We start from the raw sequence: 25074 nt of genomic DNA, 5'->3' as shown, positions 1-25074 counted from the left end.
GGTGCATGCATTACTTTATAAAAATAAACTGCTTTGTGTTTTTTTCACACCATAGTTTTTCAATATAGTAAGTGAAAACTGCGGGTTCTGGAATGGAAGTTTGTGTTCTGCTTGCGTTGGATCTGTGCTCTCATGTCCATGCGAAATAGCTCCTGTAGTTTTATTCTGATCAAAACCAAAACCCCCAAAAGGTGGGGTCTTCTGATTTCTCACTGTATTCTTTGCAAAGTAAATTTCCTGAAGTAGCCAGTAATCTTAAATCTGTTATCTTTTCTTAGTGGGACTGTGTAAACATGAGAAATTCCTTTTGAATTCCTATTCTGCTGTTTAGGTTCCATGTAGCCAAGCTGGTTGGTATCTCCACATTTCCCACACTGGGTGCCGGGGTGGGGGGGATACAGCAGATTTAGATTGGATATTGGGAACAATTTCTGCCCGGAAAAGGCTGTTGGTCATTGGAATAGCTTTCTCAGGGCAGTGGTGGTATCACCATCCCTGGGTGGGGGTTAAGAGACGCGGAGATGAGGTTTTTAGGGACATGGGTTAGTGGTGCACTTGGCAGTGTTGGGTTGATGGTTAGATTCGACGATCTTAAAGGTCTTTTCTAACCAAAACGAGTCTATGTTTTGTTTTGGGTTTTGTTTTCTAGTAATATAAGCAGATGCAGAACTTGCGCTGCCCCCCGCGTCCCCCCGCCCGCTCCGCACCGAACCCGCTCCCGCCGCGGCCGCGGCGGGAGCGGGTTCGGTGCGGAGCGGGCGGGGGGACGCGGGGGGCGTGGCTTGAGGGCAAAAGGGCGTGGCTTACCGACAAAGGGGCGTGGTCTGCCCGCCGGGAGGGCGTGTGCAGCCTCCCCGCTCCTTAAGCGCATGCGCCACTTGCCGGAAGTGGTGGTGAGGGGGACGGGCAGGTTATGGCGATGGCGGAGAAGTTCGACTCCCTGGAGGAGCACCTGGAGAAGTTCGTGGAGAACATCCGGCAGCTCGGCATTATCGTCAGCGACTTCCAGCCCAGCAGCCAGGCTGGGCTCAACCAGAAATTGTGAGGGCGCTCAGCCTAACCCCCCTTTTCGTTGCCAGGCCGCGGGGCTCTTCGCTTCCCCTTTCCTCCCCCTAACCCCCTCCAAACCTTGTGCCAAAACGACCCGTTTTCTCCTTACAGGAATTTCATGGTGACGGGCTTGCAGGATATCGACAAATGCCGGCAGCAGCTTCACGATATCAGCGTCCCCTTAGAAGTTTTTGAGTAAGTCGCTGTGTACGTGGAAGGGGAGGTGCAGCAGTCGGTGTGATCTGAGGTAGCCTGTGTTTTTTAGTGTGGAGGGCAAGTGTAGAGTCCTGCATCTGGGCAGGAGCAACCCCAGGTTCCAGTATAAGCTGGAGAACGACCTGTTAGAGAGCAGTGTAGGGGAAAGGGACCTGGGGGTCCTGGTGGACAGCAGGATGGCCATGAGCCAGCACTGTGCCCTTGTGGCCAGGAAGGCCAATGGCATCCTGGGGTGTATTAGAAGCGGGGTGGTTAGTAGGTCGAGTGAGGTTCTCCTTCCCCTCTACTCTGCCCTGGTGAGACCAGATCTGGAATATTGTGTCCAGTTATGGGCCCCTCAGTTCAAGAAGGACAGAGAACTGCTGGAGAAAAATCCAGCGCAGAGCCACGAAGATGATTAAGGGAGTGGAGCATCTCCATTGTGAGGAAAGGCTGAGGGAGCTGGGGCTCTTTAGCTTGAAGAAGAGGCGACTGAGGGGTGACCTCATTAATGTTTATAAATATGTAAAGGGTGAGTGTCATGAGGATGGAGCCAGGCTCTTCTCAGTCACAACCAACAGTAGGACAAGGGGTAATGTGTTCAAACTGGAACACAGGAGCTTCCGCTTAAATATGAGAAGAAACTTGTTCATGGTGAGGGTAACAGGACACTGGAACAGGCTGCCCATGGGGCTTGTAGAGTCTCCTATTCTGGAGACATTCAAAACCCGCCTGGACACATTCCTGTGTAACCTCATCTAAGTGTTCCTGCTCTGGCAGGGGGATTGGACTAGATGATCTTTTGAGGTCCCTTCCAATCCCGAACATTCTGTGATTCTGTGGATATTTTCCCTGAGGACTGCTTCTTTCTTATACTCCATCTTCTGAATGCCTCATGAGAATGTGAGCAGGCAGAAGGAGGTAAGAAGTATCTTCAGCCTGTGAGAAAGCAAAAATGCAAGAGAAGTGAAAAATTACACATTTGCTTTCAGAGAGATATATATATATACATATACAAATATATATATATTTATATATATATATAAAAAAATATATATATATTTATATATATATACAAATATATATATATTTTTATATATATATAAATATATATATATATTTGTATATATATATATATATATAAAATATATATATATATATTTTTTTTTTTTTTTTTCCATTTACATTGTCTTTACATATGTAGGCAGTAATGTAGATTCTGCCAAATCTAGTGATTTAGTAAGTAAACTTTCGCTTTGGAAATACACTTTTACACTAGGTTAGAATCAAGATTTTGAATTGCACAGGAAAATAAATCAGGCCAGTACTTAGGTGTTTAATTTCATTAGTGGCAATCTTCTTGTTGGCAGGGAGTAAGAACATTAAAAGCAACATCATAAATGTGGAGGGACAACTGTACAAGACTGTTTTTATGATGTAGCCAACCAGTTAATTTACTAGTGTTTCTTTTAAGTCCAAGTGTCACTGGTTTGTGATATTCTAATGTATTACTGGCTATACAGGACTTTTTTCAGTTGGGCTTCAATTCTATCTATAAATCCAGGATGACAGTCTGAAATGTTCTATTCTTTATTCAGTGATGGAATTTCCCTTTGTCAAGTACTTGCATTGCAAAGCAAAAGTACACTTTATGTTTCCGAATACAGGTGTGTTAATTTTTACTTTTGACTATGTTAGGTTCCCTTCCTCCTCATTCTTGAATTGCTGGGTGCCGTATTCCTGTGTGCTTATTGCTTATCATGTACCAACTAAGCTACTTTATGGTTAGTGCCCTTTCAATTGCTTGGAAAAGAACCATCTTTCTTCATTCATGTGTACTTGTTGCCTGTGAGGAACTAGATAGATATAAGTTTTGTTTGCTTTTCATCTGTTTTTTTTTTTTTTTCCAAATCTCCAGGCTTTCTGGAAACAAAGATTTAAACCAGCATTCCAAGACATGTGTTTGCTGGCCACAGCCTTGTTCTCCTTTTGAAAATGGCTGAGATAAACTGGAAAATGCATGGTTCAGATAACAGTAGTAACAAAAATACAGCAAGGTGAATAATTCTGTGCCTTGGAGAACATTCTAGTAGGAGTATGATCATTTAAGTGTTATCTTTTGTATTTTCAGGTACATAGATCAAGGCCGCAATCCTCAGCTTTACACCAAAGAGTGTCTGGAGCGAGCTTTGGCTAAAAATGAGCAAGTAAAAGGAAAAATTGATACAATGAAGGTAAACTACAAATAATGAAAGTACTAACGTAATAATGTACTTGATAAGTTTTTACTTTTCTGTAAACATGTGGGTCTTGTGCATTTATTAAATTCCCCTGTTAGGTGTTTTGTATTGGGAATTGCTCTTCATCCCTGTATCTTAATTGACGTTAATACAGCTGATTCTAGAAAAGAAACATGTAATTCATCCCACAGTTGGAGATACAGATGTCGCTGTGATTTTATATTGGTTAAAGTTGTATGTAGTGCTGCAGACTTTTATATTCTTTTTGAATACTAGTGTGTGCCTCACAGAGTTATAGATCTGTAACTGTGATGTGAGTAAATTTAGGAATAAACAAAACAGAAGAGATATTTTTTTGAGTCTTGAGTGGATCTTAAAGTATTAAAATGTCAAACATGCTATATAAGAATCACTTAATCTTTATAAAGTTACTTAAAATGTACACAAGTATTTAGGCTTTTCTGAGCTCTTACTTTAATCTCGTATGAACCGAAGTGTCCTGCTCTGTTGCTTAACTGCTGGATTTACTGCTGAAAAATACAACTAGAAAAGGAAGTTTAGTGACATTTGAGAAAGGGCTGTTTGCGTTTCAGAACGTTCATTGGCTGAACTTAAAATTAACGTGGAGGGTGGCAATTTGTGCTGCAGAATGTAAATACAGCTGTATATGTTCTAAGCTTCTCTTTCTTTTGATATGCTCCATGGTTGTAAAAATTGTAGGAAGAATGAATGCATTTCTGAGCCAGGCATGAGTTGCATTTTGGAGGTGGAGGAGATTCCATATCAAATCAAGGGGATATGTCCTTTATCACCTTTGCTTAATAAGGTCAGACAGATATTGATGCACCAGAGTTTACCAGAGAGGTCCAACTATATTGTATTTCTTATTTGAAAATACTAGTTAATTTATGAGAAATTAAAATATTTTTTGTTTGCCTGGTGCTTTCCTAGTGGATTTCACTTGAACACTTTATCTGAATTTTGTAAACGTTACTTTCTGTGTTTGTGTGTGTGGTTTTGAGGGGGTTTTTTGGGTACTGTTCTCTTAGGTCACTGAAATGTAATACGGTGTATGCAAACATTTCTGTTAATCCGATAACATTGCTTGATGAGATCTAAATAAATTTTTTTCTCTTTCCAGAAATTTAAAAGTCTGTTAATTCAAGAACTGACAAAGGTGTTCCCAGAAGACATGGCAAAGTACAAAGCTATTAGAGGAGAAGATCCTTCTCCTTAAGTTGGCCTTCGATAGCTCTAGAAATTTCAATTCCATAAGCAGACACCACTCTATAAAAACATTGATTGTAGAGAGGGTAAATCCAAGCCTTTGTAACAACTGTACTGAAAATGGCAGCAGTGGTCTGTAAAGGTTCTTGGTGATTGCTGATGGTTCTGGTCTGAGGCTACTGAACCTTTCTGAAGACTTCTACTCAAAGATTACACTTGAAACTTCCAATGGTAATCTGTTCCTCCTTCTTGAAAGGTTTTGGAGATGTACATGCCTACAGGTTGTCAATACATAGCATTTCCCACAAAGTGCATTGCTGGAGCAGAAAATGTATTTTTTTTTGTCTTCTGAACAGTGTGCTCCAGGATTGTGGGCTCATCTGTTTTGAAGAGAAATATGTTTGTTATACTTAATTATTTTTCATTTTTTTTATTACAGTACAAACAGTTTACTGCTTTCAACTTGCCAAATTCTGCTGAACAGGAGCCTGTCAAAGGCTGCAGTTCCTGTGTGTCATAATGAATTGCAGCCAAGAAAACCTTCAGATGCTCTTGTTTTGTTCCATGAGCTGCAGTGCAGATGGCTGAGGTTATAGAAAGCGAGTGTATTCGGGGACTAGCACCTCAATGTTAATATTTTGTATAGTATTTAATGTAAGCTTTTGTTTAATTTGATTCATTTTCTGTAAGCAGTTTGAATAATAAATTGAAAAATTTAATTCTAACGTTTTTCTATTGTGCACTATGCTTTGGAGAATGAACTGAAAGCTGTGAAAAACAGCGTATTCCTCAGTCTCACAGTGATAGAAATAAAATGTATGTCACAACTTGGCTGTTAAAAGCTTATGTCCCTTTCAATACCTGAAGCAGGAGATTTTGGGGATCAGTGGTTCTCCCCGTAAGTGTTTCTGATCAGCTGCAAACCTGTGTGAAATCTGTAACTTTGTATGTAGTCACAACATAAAGGAGCGTGTTGGGTTCACTACCTAAGGGTGTAGTGCATGTACAGATGACTGGTTTTACAGTGGACGCAGGAGGACAAGGACCTGTTTTAATCTTGGGAGTTTTTGAAACTTGAACTGTTTGTGATTGCATTTGCCCAAAATAGCACTACATGCACGTGCTCTAGAGCAGATCTGCTTAGTCAGTTAAAGACCTTGATGGGGATTTTGGTGTGTTCCAAGTTGTTGGTGCCGTAGTTCCCACACCTGAAGTACTGTCTGTGCTCAGTTACCCAGCTGAAGCAACCCAATGCCAGCCCAAGCTTTGGCATAACAAAAGGAAATCCAGAAAATCACGTGTTCCTCTGCGTTACTTATTTATTACCTGGCAATCTAAGTTGATTTAATTGCTGCCTGGTATTATCTTGCCATAGTCTGAACACTTGTTTGTCCTTGTAATTTGCTCTACTGCTAATCACACTTTTACCTTCACAATTTTGCTGTACTAAGTTGGGCAGATAAATGGCAATAAAGAAAAAGCCCTTCCTGGGGTAGGCAGCCAAACTAGACATCCTGCAGATGTCCCTTCCAACCAGTTTTTGTGCTATTTGTTACAATGCTATCACCTTATCACAATGGGAGGTTTTTGATGTCTTGGTCTCAATACTGAGGCTTTTTTGTTGTGGTGTGCTGCAGGTGACAGTAGATACTTAACCAAGCTAGGGACTTTTGCTTTTAGGTAGGGCCAGTTGTGATTAGCGCCCGTGCCTGTAGGTGAAGTACTGAAGAAATGCTGCAAGAGGCTTTTTTATTTGCTTTTTAACACGTTGGGCTGTGAGCATAAATGGTTTTAGAACAGAATATTTCAGTTGGAAGGAACTGATGATCATCATCTACTCTGACTGCCTGACCAGCACTGACCAAGTTATGTCGTGTTAGTAAGAGTATTGTCCAAGTGCTTCTTAAACACTGATAGGCTTGGGGCATTGGCTACTTCTCTAAGAAGCCAGTTCCAGTGTTTGACCACCCTCTCAGTGAATAAATGCCCAAATAAAAGTACGAAGCCCTCACAGGACACGTCTTCCAGCCCTTCCACCACCTTTGTTGCTCTCTGAACACATTCGAGGACCTTCACATCCTAAATGGTGGGGCACAGAACCGCACACAGCACTCAAGGCTCCACCAGTGCTGAATACAGCGGGATAATCACCTCTTCTGACTGGCTGCTTATGCTGTGTTTGATGCACTCAAGATGTGTTAAAGATGTTTGGAATCAGAAACAGTTTAAATTATGTGCAAAGTCAATTTTACTTTGCAACAAAGGTGAGGCCCCTGGAAGAAATGAACTTTCAAGGTGATTCTGTCTGTGTGGTGCATCTTCTCCATACATTTCTAAGCCCGTTGCGTTCAGTGGGTATCTCTGTACCTGTTTGCAATTCCTTACGCTAACTAGGATTTATCCCCTGGTAACTTTAGAGACTTTAACGTTGCTACATAAGAGCAAGGCTTTCTATTGGGGGAGACCTTATCTTTATGACTATTTATTTTTTTTAAAAAAAGAATACTTAGATTTATGTTCTGCTTCTTCCTTTGAGTCAACTCCTTTGCTGTGATGCCATTCAAAACCACTTAGCTTATAATTTTTGGTTTAAAGACAATATTTTACAATGTAGTCCTCATTTTCAAATTAGTTTTTACAAATGTGGTTATTTTGAGTTTTGGGCCTAGTGTATTAATTTATAACATTATTGCACAATGGCTGTTACTGTGAAAATACAATCACAGTATTTACATTCTATAACGTTGTGTGGAGCTTAGCATTATATATTTCTCCATCAGTTTATATGCTGACTAGGTCTGTGTTGACCACTTCAGAGCTGATGGGCTTTAATATGGTATATTTTTTTTTGTAACGTCTTCTTTCCATATCTATATCCCATGCTGTATATTCATTAGAAACTAATAACGGATTAGTAGAGCTTATAATGTATGGATTTACTCCTGCTGACAGGAAAAGAAGGCGTGAGAAGGACAGGGATACTCTTATATGCGCTGGAAAGAGCATTTGTTCCTTGAATACAAAAACACTGAACAGAATTCAAAATTTAACTTTCTGAATCTTAAATATTTTTGTGTGCGCTGAAAATTTCTTTTCCTTAACAGAGAAAAACCAAGTTCTGTATGTTGTTTCAATGCGTCACAGCTGCTCTCTGCCTGCTATGCAGCTGAATCGGTTCTCCACAGCCTCGCTACTTCCCACCTCCTCAAGAGCACCAGCAGGGTAGGGCAACATGAGATGTTTTTGGCAGAGGATGGTGAAAGAGAAACTCTGCTCACAGTCTCTGTGAATTTTCTATGCTTTGGTGGGCTCAGTGTAGGAAGCCCTTGAAATTAGGTGAGTTGTCCAGTAAGTGTCCTTTCTGTCTCAGTTACAGCGTTCATGTCACTCCACAGGAATCCCCATGTGCTTTTGCGTTAGGAGGTCCCCTGTACCTTGTGTACAATTAATTTATAGTATAAATTACAAGTATAATTTACAAGTATAAATTACAAGTATAATAATAATAATAATAATAGTATAATTACAGTTAATTTATAGTATAAAGGGTAATATTTTCCTTAGGCTGTGCATTTCCTTCTGCATCTTGCTTTTCTCCTGCATCTTGCTTTTCTCCTCCATCCCGTAAGCATTGTCACCTGATCATATTCAGTGGGCATTAATGTAGAATATAGTATTTGTATAGTTTGCCAAAACTATACAAAGTATTATTTTCTTTCAGCATTTTGTGATGAACGAGCAGACCTTTTCAAAAGATTGTTTTGTCCATTTTGGCCAGTGCATCTTTTTAAACTGTTTTTCTCTGTGGGCTATGAGACCTACCTCCACAAGCTCCTCTTCTGCAAGGGAGGGCAAGCAAAGGGGATGGAGCAAAACATAGCCAAGGTCCTGTAAGCACATGGGTGGCACGCAGTCAGGGTCTCTCCTGAATGACACTCAGGTCTGACAGGCTGGCTGTGGGGCAAGCCAGCTCCTCTTTGATGGCCTTGGCCATCCCTAATTTTGGTGGACAATAAGGGCTTGTGTTGTTTTTTTAAATTCCCCACAGTTTCTGCAGCCAGGTTTATAAACAGTGTTGTGCCTGTCAGCAGCCAGCTGAGCCCTCGTCAGTGCTCCAGCAGCAGCATCAGCCACAGCTGAGCAATTGTGGGCCCCTCTAGATCATCTGTGAAGTGATGAGTAAGCCATCAGGGTGCTGGTCGTGGTCCATACAGGGAGTGACAGTGAGAGGCTGTTGGTGAGAACCAGGGTATTACAGCTGCTGAACAGCTAATGCCTGCCAGGCAAGTCCTTGAGCAGGCAGTGAAGATGAGCTGCATCTGGTTTAGGTGCTGGAGAGAATGCAGAGCAGGGCGACAAGGCTGGTGAGGAGTCTGGAGCACAGGTCTGATGAGGAGCGGCTGAGGGAAATGGGGCTGTTTAGCCTGGAGAAAAGGAGGCTGAGCGGAGACCTTTAGTACTCCAGTTAGGTTATGGTTTGAATCAATGATCCTGAGGGACTTTTCCAACTGAAATGATTCTATGATTCTATTATCACTCTCTACAACTACCTGAAAGGAGGTTGTAGCATGGAGGGTGTTGGTCTCTTCTCCCAAGTAGCAAATGATAGGACCAGAGGAAATGCCTCAAGTTGCGCCAGGGGAGGTTTAGGTTGGATATTAGGAAACATTTCTTCATGGAAAGGGTTGTGAAGCATTGGAACAGGCTGCCCAGGGAAGTGGTGGAGTCACCATCCTTGGAGGTGTTTGAGAGGCATCTAGACAAGGTTCTTAGGGACATGGTTTAATGCCCGAGTTAGGTTATGATTGGACTCAATGATCTTAAGGGTCTTTTCTAAACAAATGTTTCTATGATTCTATATCCCCACCCAATACCCAGTGAAGGGTTTGGGGACCTGTGGAACCAGCATCACACTGGGTGCAGGAGATGTTAGGGAGGCTGAAGGTCTGCAATCTGCCTCTGTGTGCTGGCCATAGCTTCCTGCAGGATTTGGAGATACGCCTGTAGTTGTGGGGGAGCCATGGGATGCAAGCACTTCCACAGCTGTAGCACCATAAATATATGTGAAATGTCTACTCCGTGAGCGTATAGTTTGTTATTGTCATTGGTTAATAAAATAAGTACCCAACATTGGCCAAAATGAAGATGGTTACCCTCCTAACACTGATGTCTCTGCTTGTTGATGGGAGGAAGGTCCCTGTTTCGAAGAGAGGTGATTTGCATGCAACGTATGGACCATCTACTTCCTCTGGATATCGAGGTGGCCACAGGAAACATGGTGACTGGGATAGTTAGTGGAGATGGAGGATTAGGGAATAAAATCCTGTAATCATGGGAGCCCAGCAGTGTGTGTTTCATGGGAAATCTGTCCATGTGAGAAAGCTTTTTTTTTTTTGTCTTGGGGGATACATACATCAGGAATATTTAAAAAAGAAAACAACAACCAAACAGAAAAAAATGCCAGATCATCAAGTTTCATGTTCTGCTCGGATCCAGTTCTAAATTTACAGTGCTTTCTTATTCTGTTATTTTATGGTTGCTTTACTTAATATTTCTAGGCTAGCCATGCGAATTATGCCATTATTACAACTACCCCAAACAATCCATATTTAGCAAAATATGGAAGAGAGGTAACTTGTAATTTATGTTTGTTTTAGGGAAGAAAGGGTAGCTGGAAAAAGTGCATTTGTGTTTAAAGTGTAGAATGAGAATTGCTAGAAACAATGGAGTTTGCCATTTTCAGTTGCATATGTAACACAGAAATCTAACCTATTTTTTATCTAGTCTGTTAATTGGTTCTCTGAAAAGGAATATATGTATGAACTACATTGATATATGCACTGGTTAGATGATCACCTTCAAGACATTTGTTGGAGGAGAATGTTATGTTTGTTCTTTTCCATTCTGTTACCTGGATTGCATGGTTGGAAGTGATCTGGAATTCTGTTTAAAAATAACATCAAAATAACATCAGCCAGGCAACAAAGCATCTAAAATATTTAAAAGGCAATACAAATTTATCTGAAATAAAGGTATGAAAGCTTATGAGCATTCAGAATTTCAAGTGTACCCTTGAATTTTAGTAAGCTTTTGGAAATAATAGGGAACATGTAATTACAGGTAACTGCTTAAATTTTTAACCATTATCTCTTTTATATGAAATTATGAAATTAAGAGATACTAGATAATGCTGCAGAGCACATGCTTCTTGAAGACGGAGAATGTGCTCCTGTACTCCATTTAGGATAAACAAAGACAGTATAAAATTATTTTCCTCAGACTTGAAAAGAAACGGACCAAGAATCACAGAATCACTGAATGGTTGGGGTTGGAAGGGGCCTCTGGAGATCATCCAGTCCAACCCACCTGCTAAAGCAGGTTCACCCAGAGCAGATCACACAGGAATGTGTCCAGGAGGGTTGGAATGTCTCCAGAGAAGGAGACTCCACAACCTCTCTGAGCAGCCTGTTCAGGGCTCTGGGACCCACCAAGTAAAGAAGTTTCTCCTCATATCCAGATGGAACCTCCTGTGCTTCAGTCTGTGCCTGTTGTCCCTCATCCTGTCACTGGGCACCACTGAAAGGAGTCTGGTCCCATCCTCTTGACACCCATCCTGGAGATATTGATGAGATCCCCTCTCAGCCTTCTCTTCTCCGGGCTGAACAGACCCAGCAGAACATGCCAAGGATTTTACTGCAACATGTTGAGGTTCATCATCCTCTCTATCCCTTTGTCTACTGGAAGTAGAAGCAGTTGCGTGGCCAGCCTTCTGCAGCCTCTTTTTCTTAGGCTTCCCAGTATAGAATATCTAACTTAAAGCTGTGAAGTCTAACAGGTAAAGACAGACCTGTTACAGGCGCTACATGCTGCAACTGATGGGCTCACAGCTCTTGCTGGGTTTTTTCATGCAGATTTGTTGTTAGCCAGTTCTCAGAGTAAGATGAAGCGACCTGTGACTGTCACACCATTCAGGAGAGAGTCTCTTGATGCAAACAGTCATCTCAGGCAGAGCAGTTTGGTTTTCATTGATTTACCTTTCTAATTCAGTTGCTTGGTAAAGTACTACTAAGTGGTGGTAATCGCTCGATGATTTCCCAAACATTCTATATTGTGCTGTTTGCATAAATTACTTTCTTTGATCAAGGCAGTTCCCAAGTGATTGAAAGTTATTATTGTACAATGCCAATAAAGCTATCCCAGGTGCTTTGCACTCTGCTCTTTGACTCTCCTCTGATCATAAAGATGCCATACCATCCAATCTATTTTTATTTTTGCCCTGAGTGATCTCTGAGATTTTAACTAAGTCAGTTAGAAACTGCTAACTGAACTTGTAGATTTACCGAAACCTCTCTAAATCAATGTATTTAAAAGGTAAATTATATAAACAAAGACTTAAAAAAAAAATGTGTGAGAAGTATTCCAAATACTGATCTTAACAGTGAGTTAATAAAAGAGAAATATCGCTGCCAAGAATATTTCTGGATTCTCTTGTTTCAACACAGAGTCATTTTGTACTTTACTATGATTAATGGATGTGGCATCTCTGGGCAGCTGCCAGATGCCCCCCCAGCTCTGCAGAGCACACAGTCAAGGTGACACGAGCGTCTGCCCTGCTTGGGGAGCACTGTGCTCACTGCGTGCGCTTCCACTGCTCCCATATGCTTAAGATGCTTCTGTATATTTTCTTAATTAAGATAATGGAGGAGCACACACTGCAAGGTACTTCCGTAACAGCTCTTTTAATACTCTCAGTTCAAATCAGGAATCTGTATTTTCTGTATTGTGACATATTTCATCCTGAGATTGTATTTAGTCTCAACAAGACGTAATGCAGACAGTAAAAAAATAAACATCTTTCTGCACAGTATGAAAATTTTGAAAATGATTCCTTCTTTTCTCCTGAAAGAAAAGTCCCTTTATGTGCTAAGAAATAGCACATAATATTCCCATTCCTAAAGATCTGACTTGAATTTAATTTACTTGGTATTTGTAATTTGGTCATTATATTAAACAAACTTCTCCAAATATTCCTCAAAGGAAGACAAAGCTACTCTTATATACAGTCTGGGAAAAGATAACTTGAAATTATTGTCATATTGCATTATTTAACAAGTTACTTTGTGGGAACCTGGGCCTTAGTTATATCAATTCTGCTGCAAAATTAGTATTTACTCTTGATGCTAATTGTTGACATTCACCAACTTTTATTTGAAATGTTGCTAAGGATTCAAATTTCCTGTGATTATATAGATGCAATGATATATACCAAGCCACTTCAGTACTGTCATGGGAATTTTTGGTCCTCATCAGTAAACAAAAAGAAGCTTATAATTATCTGTTGCCAAAATCACTGATAGGAGCCATTTTTGTAGGGAAAATGTTTTACCCATAGGCACCTTAGAAACAAACTGCTGAAGTAAGACATTATATTTAAATATATAAGAAATTCCTTCTTCAAGCTTGTTACTTGTTTCCAAGTATTATTATCTTTTAAATAATAGATTATTATCTATTATTTTATTACATTTGGCCAATCCCTTTTCAAGAGATTCTCTTGTATGGTCAAAGCCCAAGACTCCAGATGTTTCAGCAGACAAAAATGCCTTTGAATAGATTTCTTATCAAACATAAGATGTCGCTTGGTCTAAGGCCATTTAATATAAATTATGGTAATCACATATTAGGTTGCAACACTTGAATAATTGGATAGGTATCTGGAGCTTAATAAAACAAAATATGGATTCAGTGATATAACAAATCTTGTTGGAATATGTTAAAGAAATTGACAAAAATTTTCTTTCAGAACTCTTATTTCAAATTAAGGAACTTGAAAAACTTTCAAATTCAGATATGTGGGCAGAGTACAATAAGCATAAATTACGTGACAGCTTTTTTGATGCTTTTTACCTAGCCTGGGAATTTCTTTTCTTATGCCACACATTGCAGAAGACACGTAGCTTCATAGATACGCTATTTCCTTGCTCTGAAATTCTGCTTTTATGTGAATGAACTTCCTGAGGTTGCTCAGCATATGTGTAAGCTCTGCTGTCTCTAAAGGTTGATAGTTATGGTTGCAGAGCATTAAGTTCGCGAGAAAAATCTAATTTGCTGCTCAGCAATGAAGCTCTATTTTCATCAAGTGGAGAGGAAAGAATCATTTGGACTACATGCTGGAACTCACTGAGATTACGGTGAAGGCAAAAGAAATGAAGCAGTTAGCAAAAACACTTCTTTCTAATGTTTATTTTGCTTCAAATTTTGCAAACTAATCAGTTACAAAGCCTGTCATGGAAATATTGCTGTTACCTTTGTTAATATTTGAGGAACACAAACAGCTTGAAGCAATGGGATAGATGTGTGAAGAGAGGATTCCCAGGCAGATAAAATCGTGACTCAGAACAAGGTAGCGGTTCCACAGCTCCCCTCGCCCCCACTGATTTAGCATGGAGGGACATCCTCGTGCTGTTGTATGTTGCCTTTGAGCTTTATGAGTCTCAATGGATTTTGTATTCTTTTCCTCCATGAATTTGTTGGATTGGGCTTTGAACCCTTTTAAACTTTCACATCTCTAAAATCTCATGGCGAGGAGTCCCACAGCTCTCATTTGCATTGTGCGAAGCATTTGCTCCCATTTTTTTGGTAACAGCCATCCACTAATTTAATTCTTAGTTTTTGTACTAAAAGATACAAGGAGCAGGCATCTCATATGTCTCCTCTTCACATCACCTGCGGTTATATAGATTATTATAACATGACCCTCTCAGTCATCTTTTTTTCCAGGCTGAAGGCTACTTTATTTAGCCACTCCCCATACAGAAGCTGTTTTATACTTCAGATCAAACTCGCCACTCTTCTCTGAACTGTTCCTAGTTTTCGTTTCTGTCTTTTTAAAACCTGAGATTCTTCAAGATTCTTTAAGATGAGATCACGCTGAAAGCCATCAGGGAATCCAAACACAGTTCATCTGTGCATCATCGGTGTCCAAAAACTCACATACACCTTTAGGGAACTCCAACAGCCTTCTCTAATACATATTTTCCCTGGTATGTAATCTTGATTTTGCTATTCCTGGATGACTAAGAAGTTCTTCTTTATAATTTCAGGATGAAAAATGTAGTTGGGAAAGTTAGATTCCTGTCCTACAAAGATTTCTGCACACAGCTTGTTTCTCCAGAACCATGCCGTTTAAGGAAAATACAGTGTACACAGCTTTTAAATAAACATTTTTGTAAAGTATATGCCACTTCAGAGTTCATATATAAAATCATGCAATATTTTTTTCAGAGGATGAATCTATCTTGGGTCAACATCAATAGAATGTTTTAAGACCTTTTTTTATACGTGATAGCAAAGAACAACAAGGAACGTTTTCTTCTTTGCTGCTTTTAAAGAGTAAATATTAAACTGAGTCATATAAAGACATCCTCCTTTGCCCAGGGATCCTCCAGCATAAAATCGCATTGGTTTGTTTAAGTCTTCTTACCACTGCTATAAAATTAAGCTCACTTTGAAAACAGCTCAATAGACTAAGTTTTAAGATTATATCATGTTAACTCAACCCTGCAAATCACCTGGGAACTAGATCAAATGCATTTTGAAAAGGACAGAAAAAATGAATGTTTATCTCACAGCTTTGGCATTTCCTTTTCTTACCTCTACTGCACTCCGGGGATGTTCAGGTAAACACAGACATATTTAAATGTATACGTGTCATGGTTTAACCCCAGTCAGCAATGAAGTCCCACACAGCCGCTCACTCCCTCCCCACTGGTAGGATGGAGGAGAGAGTCAGAAAAGGAAAAGTAAGAAAACCCAGAGGTTAAGATAAAGACAGTTTAATAGGTAAAGCAAAAGCTGCGCACACAAGCAAAGCAAAACATGGCATTCTTTCACTGCTTCCCATGGGCAGGCAGGTGTTCAGCCATCTCCAGGAAAGCCAGGCTCCATCACATGTAGTGGTTACTTGGGAAGACAAACACAATCAGTCCAAATGTGTCCCCCTTCCTTCTTCTTTTCCCAAAATATATAGAGTGTGAGATTACATGGTATCGAATAGTCTTTTGACCAGTTTGGGTCAGCTGTGCCCCCTACCAGCTTCTTCTGCGCCTGGTACAGTGTGAGAAGCTGAAAAGTCCTTGACTACTTAGCCACAACTAAAAAATCAGAGTATCATCAACATTATTCTCATTCTAAATGCAAAATAAGGCACTATACAGGTGTCGAGGGTTTAGATTGCAGGGTGACAATAAAACCCTGGCAGATGTATTGTTAACCTCCTCTCCGCCCTGCCTTTCCCCTTTTTCCCCTCCCTCTCCCCGCTTCCACTCAGGACAGGCGATCGGGAGGGAAAGAAGGACAGAGAGAAGAGAGTTGGAAAAATTAAAAATGTTTTACCAATGCTACTAATAAGAATAGAGAAAATAATACAAAATATTCAAAACCAATCTTGAAAGTCTCAGCAACTCCAGGGCCAGCACCTGAAGTCCTGGATTGGACTCTGCAGCCAACTGGAGCTGGATTCAGTCTCTCACTAGGACTCAGTTCGCAAGGACGACTAGCAAGGTCCTCTCCTAATGTCGGCCATGAGGAAAAGGGAAAAAGGGAAAGATGAGATCCTTATGATCTCCCACTTTTATATGAAGTATTCACGTGAATGGGATGTTATACACAGTTGGTCAATTTCTTGGTCACTGGTTTCTCTTCGCCTCTCTCGTGAGATGTCCATCCATGCTTATCAATAACTTTGCATTCCATTCCTATGTTTACCAAAACATGTATCTTCAGGAAAATGCAGCTAATATGAAGGCTTTAGCTGACAGGCAAATTCACTAAAAGAGAAACTTGTTTTTTAACAAAACCAGGACAACAAGCAACTAGGAAGAAAATTAACTATCCCAGCCAAAACCAGGACAATATGTAAAAGTTCAAACTGGCGTGACATACAGTTGTACAAATAATCATTTGAATAACCTCAGATGCATGCTAGCAATTATATGTAAATACATATAAAAACAATATTTAAGTATACTGGTATGCAGTTATCCAACTGCACACAACCAGGAATGGTGCATCTTTCAGATTCTAATTAATTAACCACCGTACTGTACTTTACAATCTATACTGTACTGAAATTTTCTCACGTAAGAACTTGGGACCCTTTTTTTGAATTCCATATTTTCTAATAATTTCTATTTTTATAAGTGAACATATTAATATATATTTTGTGCAATAGTATTGCATATTCATCAGAAAGCTCTGGTCAAATTCTAGCTCCATTAGCTGCAACAGCTGCACTCTTCACTCAGCGCTTTCACAATTTCATACAGATTAAAGCTCCACCACAAGAGAGCTATTAAAAATTGAAGCGAATTATAACAATTTTGCTAGTCTGTTTTCTGCAAGTGATGCAGTACACTGAAGAGCTTGAAAACTGCAGAACACTGTCCATACAATTTTGTCCAGTTATCAGTAGAATCTTACTGGGGGTTGAAGACAGTCCTGGTAATGAGATACATAGTTAATTGGATATGTATTCACTACAAAGAAGGTATCCTCACGACTCATCAATAATTATAAATTGCTGCAAATTACTGCAGCTGGTTTATCTTCTGGGGATATCTACAGAACAAAAAAAAAGTATTGCACAGGCAGCAGTATTTTGGGAGAGGTGATATTAATTTGAAGGACAGACAGAAAGGTTGCCCTGATCCATTTTTATAGCAGTTGTCTTTGCAGCAGTTCTGAGGCATCATCGGAAAGGGCAGGATGAAGGATTTGGATTTGCCTGAAGAACTGACAATATTCTCTCACTCTTCCATTGGTCTGAATTGACTCTGTACGGAAGAATAAAAATCTTGTTTAATTTTGCAGCATTTGCAATAAGTGTAGAGCCCAGGGACCTGAGCATAGACATTGATTTACTGCCTGTTTCTCATTTAGGTGCACTGACCAGCAAATTGCTTGCTAATTTCAAAGAACCAATATGTCTTAAAGGAAGAAGCTGCTTCATCGCTGTGGGGAGAATATGCAAATTGACTGGATTTTCAAATACCATCGTAGCTCTTATACAACACCAGCATTTAGTTTTGTCATAACTAAGGTAAGAAATTACAAATACAGAGTGACTACAAACATTAACCCAAAAGAATTAGAAAGAAGATAAAGAACCTTTAAAATAAATGCTTATATATAAAGCCAGAAGAGACTAGATCATCTTACCAGCCTTACTACATTCCTGTGAAATTCTAAATATTGGGAACCATAAAGTTTCAGTCAGGCATTCTTAGACTAAGCTATAGAACTTGAGGTAGGTTAAAACGTTTCACTAAAAGTCAGGCAAAGTCCAAGAGCAGGTGTTAGAAACAGTGGTTCTGATGTAACTTGAAAACTAAACCTTAGGAGTCCCAAATTGATGAGCAAGCTGTATCAGTTCTGTACCTCTCTGAGCTACCAAAGCAATGTTTCACCATATTGAATGTTTTCTCTCTGCAACTGACTGATCCACGTTGCTAAAGGAAGACAGGAACAAAGGCAAAGCTGTAACAGAGTAAGTCTTGCTCATGACATGCTGGGAATAGCCTGCAAGGGACAGAAGTCCATCCTGATGTCCTTGTCAACATCCCAGGTGAACATTGTCAGCTGCAAAATATTCTACATGCTGATATGCATATGTAAAGGCAAGGTGCTGTGTGCAGGTGCATCAGGCTGCACCTTAACTGAGGGGCCCCACAGTGCTCCCAAGGTCCTGTCTGCAGGTCCCTGTTCACACAACATCCCTACCCTGCACCAGGAAGAAGCCCCAGTGTGGTCTGAGTCTACCATATATACACCTTGTACAGTTTTTTTAAGAAGAAAATTCTCCTTGGTGCTTATTTATGTGAAGCAGCACTTTAAAATTGAATCCTACTGTGTAAATAAACCACCAGCCCAATGTCAACAAGAAAATGACAGGAGGTAGGGTGAGGCATCTCCAAGGAGCAGTGCAAACACGAATTTTCACTATATTCTCGTGGCAAGTGTGGTTCAAGTTGCAGATTCATAAAGTGGATCAGAAACACAGGCCACAGGTGGAGGAAATGTAGGAACCAGGTTCCAGCTGCCTCCATACTTGTTCCTCAGGCAGACTAGAAACGCTCTACATATACAGCACAGATAATAAAAAAACTTGCTAGCCTTAAACGGAAAGGGCTCTGCACTGATCAAGATGAGAAAATATTTTGAAGCAGCATTAGCCTGCAAAGCTGCTCAAACTCATTTCATTCAGGCTTTATTAAAATTAGTTTTAATGCATTTTAGCAAGTGTGTCAAAGGAATTCTGAGGGTAGAAGTCCACTGATACAAATCACTCACCGGATCCAAAGTGAACAGTTTTACAGTCTGGCTCATAAAAACAACTTTTGTCTATTTAGCAAGACAACCCAGCAAACAGTTTTCTAGAGCCATTGCAATTGCTTACCATGAAAATTACAGGTTGTGTTCAGGAAAGGGTAAACGCCAGAAGAACCTTTGTGCATTCGCTCCACTTTCCGCTGAGCAGCTTTGGCCGCAGCTTTTTGAGCATCATATCTCATTTACAAGGTGACCCAGAACACAAAACCTTGTAATTAGCCTGAAAATCCAACCTGCTTTATATCCATGCCTGTCAGCTCCCTTGCCTTCTGCTGCCCTTGGTTGCCATGGCAGCGCTCTCCCAACAAAGGAGGATATCTCGCAGAAGGAGAAAAGCATAGCCAAGATGCTCAGAGATTTTGCATGCAGCTGGATAAATATTCATGATGTGGCTGTGTGCTTAAGAGCTGCTCTTTGAGTAAGTTCTAGGGCTATTGTACACCCTCAAGTAGCACCTACAAGAAACTTTTCCTTATTAAAAAATAAACAAATCCCCAGGTAGACTGCAAATGTTAAATCACCTTCCTTCTCCAGAGAGCAGTTGGGAAGTGCCAAGTGAGGAGATTGATGTGCAAAGGAAAATGAATCAGGTGCTTGACCAGAGTAAATCGATCTATTGAGATCTGTAAAACCTCTCCAGTTTTCACTAGTCGACAATTGTTGTTTGACTCATTGTATTGATGGTGCAATCAGAAGCCAAATCATTTTAACTGATAACTTATGTAATGTTCTATGTATTACTATTAAGTGTGTGGTACAGATTTATCATATGATACAAATCACAAAAGCACATAAATAGATATTTATGTGTGAAAGTGTATCAAGCTGTTGATTTTCTTTTAAATAATTTCCGCTCTTATCTGGTGTGGCTTTCTCTATAGCATCTTTCTTCATGTCAGTAAATTCTTTTGTTTATCTTGAGGCGGTAGAACAACCTTCAAAATGTCTGAACACACTTTGTCATCTATTTCAGCACTACAAGCTGGGAACTGTAAATGATTTCAATATGTCACAATTTAAAAAAAAATAGTATTCTCAACTCGTTCAACAGCATTTTCTGAAATAGTTAACATCTATGCTGACCAGGACTTATTTCAGCTCATAAATCTCATAAGCATCAAACAAGATGCTGTGCCTTCAGCAGGACACTGATTACTATAATATGTCTTTCTGTCATATTCTGACAGAGATGCAGATACAAAGAAAGGAGGACTGGAGTGGTAGAGACTGGTTTCAGGTTTGGTGACATTAAAACATCTCAAGGAAAGGTGAAAAACAGAAGAAAGAAGGCTGCCTCTATCAGGGTATCCAAATTTGGATTAAAGATTTTATATTTCTTAACTATTGTATGAAAATGTTAATGAGAAGATACTGTAATGCATAAAGGGAGTGAGAAGTACTATATCACTACAAAGCAAATTTTGGTTTCCTCTAAATAATAAGGAGTAGACTGTAATTCATTCTTTAAATGACAAAATTTACTTAATCTTGAAATGAATAGCTATTATATAGTTGCTTAGCAACTCAGACAATACTAACATCCTTGGCCAGGTGGTACTCAGTTCCTTTTCTGAATTTCTGACAGTATCTCTCCATTCATTTAAAGATCTGTAATAGCTTCCCTGCCTCTTATGCTTCAAATCCAAGACTGTATGGGAGATTGCCTTGATTAAGGGGAAGTGATTCCATAGAGCTGAAAGTTGTAATGTATTTGATATATCTCTATATCCTTATAGAGTCTCTTAGAACTGCTTGCTGGCAAATGCAGATGAATTCTGTTTTCATTAAGTAAACTGGTTAATTTTCATTGACTTTTTTCACCTGGTCTTTGTGATGTGACTGGGATAGGGAAAGGGGACTTCTCATGGTACAGGAGCAAACTTCCCTTTCATGTGGTGTTCCAGAAAAATGTGATGCCACTTGGAGTGAGCCTGGTGGAGGGCTACCAACGTGGTCGTGTGGCTGGGGCTGGCCAGAGGGATAGATCTGGCTTATCCTGGAGAAGAAAAGGCTAAGAGGGAATCAGACTGCTGTCTCCACGTAACTATAACTGAGTTATAGAGAACATTGCACCAGGCTCTGGTTGGAAATGCACAGTGAAATGACAAGAGGAAAGTTTTGCATTTAGAGAAATGCCAATGACATATAAGGAAGTAGTTATTCCATGGTGAGAGTATTATAGCTAAGCACTGAAACAGGTTGCCCAAATAGACAGTGAATTTCTTCCTTGGCAATTGTCCAGACTGACCTGGGTGACCTCCAGAAGTCATTTCCAACCATGTTTACTCTGATTCCATGCAAGGGACACATTATTTGTATTTTTCTGTGATTTCTGCACCAGGACACATTATGGGTTACATTCCCCATTGAAATATGTAGAGAGATGTCTGGGTCTCATCCTGAGGCTTGGATAATAGAACAGACAATGAGAAAATGCCGAACATAACAAGATAAACTGCTGAAAATAAAAAAATTGCAGAGTGAGCAGCTGACAAATATTACAGTGCAACACCATGAGAAATTGCTGGATTTCACAGTTGGTTATGGAGGGCTATGTGAGAGAAGGGCAAGCTCCACAGGTAACTGGAGGGGAATATTGAAGATCTTTGAGGGGGTGCAATCTTGGCAGGAAAATGGTGTCCAGGCTACCATATCAATAATATCATGTAAGGCTGAGATGTTACAGGTAGCAGTATCAGAAATACCAAATGTGGTTATGGATGTAGCAAAACCAGGACTAACTGGGAAAAAGTAAATAGAATGTGTTGTTTATTTGGGATGAGATAAGGATGGAAAAAGAGAGGGATCAAGATGAGTGAAGGGAATTGTAAGTAAGGGAAATTTGAGAGAAGTGGAGACAAAGGGCACAGTCACATATAAGCAAGCTGCTGGTTGATACGGTTGTTTGATCAAGTCCTGCATCAGCTGCAGTCTCTCATCTTCTTACTAAATCCCCTTTTAAACTATTTTTTACTGTGTAATCTCTAGCCTGTACTTGTGTGGAGAAGACTAAGTATCTGCAACCAGAGAAGGGACTGTGAGTCATGAGGGCCCATAGTACCAACAACTGGGTGGCATCGTATGCAGATATTGCCAAGCTAATTTCAGCCCTGTGTGTATGTGTGTGGTGCACATGTGTATGTGTGATTTACTTCAAGCTGGACTAGCTGAAGATCCATGTCTACGAAGACTTATGGCCTGAGCTGATGACTGGATAAGGTGCCCCCGGCCCAAGTGTGGGGTCAGGAAGGCTTAGAGCCTGTGCTAATGTCTGAGGGGTTTGTGAATGTCCTGTGCTTGTAACCCAAGAGACTGAAGGTGTGTGTATGCTTGCATTGGTGAACTTTAAGCCTGATAAACTGGAAAGGAGGAACAGGACTCAGTTACCTGTATTTACATTGATGTGAATACCATTGTGTTCATGCAGGTGCCAGTAAAGGCGCCATTTGGTCTGCGTCAGTCTATGGGGCTGACCCTGTCAGTGCTGTACATACTGCATGTGGGTACCTGTGTGCACCTGTGTGTACCTGCACGTGGGTACCTGGGTGCCTGGAACACACAGTCAGTCTTGCTCCTGGCCAGGGCTGCCAATGGAAGAGCATCAGCCACAGCCATTGTACTGGGACAGGAGAAACCTCCTGGGATTCAGTGGGGAGAGGAATCTCCTGCATCCCAGAGACTACTGGACTCCTCAACTCCCTTAATAATTCCTGTTTTGGTTCATGTAATACCCACAAATTAAGGTAGAAGTGAGGCTGGTGTTCAGGACTGTGGCTCTAGAGAGGCATGCACCTTCCACCTCTGATGGAGCCCATCTCCCTCATGTAGCTGGTTTTTGGTTCGGTTGGCTTATCCAGCATTAGAGAGTCCCAGGTTTTGGAGGGAATCCCAGTCCAGCACAAGAAATATTAGTCTAGCTCTGTGATGAGGTAAACAAGTTCAGGCCTATGAACTGCAAAAGTGAAGTGAAAGACTTGACAGACCTGTCTTTAGGACAAGCTATTAGATGGTATTTAAAATACTCCCTCCTAAGCCCCTCCTCAACCCAGATTGGACAGGATCAGGTTAAATAACTACAGCTTCAGCAGAAACAGAATTTTCAAGGGCTGGAGATAAAGTGTTTTGCACTGTTAGATAACCTTGACATTTTTCTGATCCAGACATCATAATATATATTACCAGCAAACAACAGAAAACCAGGAAAAGGGCTGAGGGAGAGAACTATGCAGTAATAAATTGCCTGTTTATTCTTTTCTAAATTGCTTAGCTGCCATGGAGATAAGCATAGCAGAGATACCAAGAGGAACTACTGTTATTCCCGGACATGTCATTCTACAGCACTGTATACATTTATTAAGCTTTAAAAATGAGTTTGAATTTAGGAATTCTGAACATCAGATCTGCAATCTGTATTGCCCTTCAAGAGAAAAAGAAAACTTCAAAAAGCACAAGACTGGAGACCAAGGGTTGTCTCTCCATATTTGAGGTTTTGAAACAAAGCCCGGAGAACAGGAATCTTGCCTGTGCATTTCTATAATAATATATTTTATTCTACAGGTTTTGTTCTGTGTTTTATTTTCTTCTCTTTCCGCAAGGCTTAAGCAGCTGAGCAAAAAGTGGGAGGTAGCAGAAAATTAATAACACTGTATTTTATATTTGATTCTTCTTTCCATAGGGAGCTCTTCCAGATGGCTGGATTAGATGACATTTGTAGGTCCTTTCCAACCCAAACTATTCTATGATTCTATATCTACACTTGACATCTCTGGTCTAGTTCCACAGCTGGGATTGCTCCAACAATTTTTCGGGGCAATAAGATCTGTCAAACTAAAGAAATGTAAAGTTGCATGTGCAAATGGCCAGATTGAAGAAAAAAGGAATGAGCATTGGTACTTCAGTTTGATTTACTCTACTCTTGCTGCATAAGCCTAAAATTATATTTGTCCCTTCCCTCATTCACATACATTTATCATGTCCTATGAAGCACTTGGTGCAGAGGAAGTCTTCTGCTATCAGCAGGACACTTGCTGGATGTTTGCAGTCCAGATTAGCCCATGAGCTGCCATTTGAGAAGCTGCCATATAGTTTCATGGTGAGAATATTCAAAAAGAGCTTTAGATACAGATTTCCACAGGCAGAGGAACACCATCACTGCAGCGTTGTCTCTGATGTCAACCTCAGGGTTCTTCTATAAAAGAGATGACAGCAGTGCTTTCTCTACTCACCATGTTCTCCTTCCTCCTCAGCTCCTGTCTGTGTACTAGGTGACACCATCCTCTACAGGTATTTACAGAATGTGAAGTGTTAGCATATAAATGTCAGCACTTCTAGCCAAAAGTTTTAGGGCTTAGGTATCAAGCAAACAACTGCTGAGAATCTCAAATCTTAGTTTAGGCACCAGGAGGGATAATTGGACAACACTTAAATGCATAACTCCTGTAATCTCACCCCACTAAGATTAACAATACTGCTTCTTCCTTCCTGCACTTTGACCTTCTCAGAATGTCATCTGGTTATTCCCAGACCACGTTATACTTATGAAGCAAGAAGAGAGGCCAATGTGATATACATATTCCTGCTTAACACAAATGCAGTACTACTAACCCTGTAATTCTGAAAACAGATAGAAATAGTTTAATTTCCTTCTTCTAATGAAATAACTCATTTTTACTTTTACTTGAACACAAAGAAATTTAAATAGCAACTCTAGCTCCAGTGCTTACCTATTTCATTATACTTTCACTGTGTAAACAAACATGCAAAGGGAACACCGGAGGCTGTATCTATAGAAATCAATGAATGTAACACAGTAACTTATTCCACTACTAAATATTTATAATTTTATGAATTCCTAACTCACCTTTGCAAGAGTCACTAGTTTTGTTGTAAAGAATAATTTGCTTGGAGCATGCCTATTTTCTGATAGAAGCCATGTGTGGATTACATCCATAAGCATTTTAATTCAATGTATACA

At 40.1% G+C, this 25074-nt stretch overlaps 1 protein-coding gene across 1 annotated transcript; it reads left to right on the top strand.

The window, feature by feature from the left end:
- Positions 1 to 892: 892 nt before the first annotated feature.
- Positions 893 to 5423, top strand: MED10 (mediator complex subunit 10). The gene is made up of 4 exons (XM_080340520.1): positions 893 to 1041; positions 1162 to 1245; positions 3377 to 3479; positions 4627 to 5423. Exons 1-4 carry the CDS (start codon positions 914 to 916, stop codon positions 4720 to 4722), a joined length of 411 nt encoding a protein of 136 aa, XP_080196646.1. The 5' UTR covers positions 893 to 913; the 3' UTR covers positions 4723 to 5423.
- The last annotated feature ends 19651 nt before the right edge of the window (positions 5424 to 25074 follow it).

Source organism: Nesoenas mayeri (genome assembly GCF_963082525.1).
Source record: "Nesoenas mayeri genome assembly, chromosome: 2".
Taxonomy (NCBI): Eukaryota; Metazoa; Chordata; class Aves; order Columbiformes; family Columbidae; genus Nesoenas; species Nesoenas mayeri.
The sequence above is the reverse complement of the archived record's forward strand: the minus strand, read 5'-3'. Positions and strand labels throughout refer to the sequence as shown.

What these genes read in the sequence shown, in the direction of transcription:
- MED10 (XM_080340520.1), top strand. Translation starts at nt 914, where the DNA reads ATGGCGATGGCGGAGAAGTTCGACTCCCTGGAGGAGCACCTGGAGAAG. An exon ending in GTCCCCTTAGAAGTTTTTGA is followed by an intron (nt 1,246 to 3,376) that starts GTAAGTCGCTGT and finishes TTGTATTTTCAG; the next exon opens with GTACATAGATCAAGGCCGCA. An exon ending in GAAAAATTGATACAATGAAG is followed by an intron (nt 3,480 to 4,626) that starts GTAAACTACAAA and finishes TTCTCTTTCCAG; the next exon opens with AAATTTAAAAGTCTGTTAAT.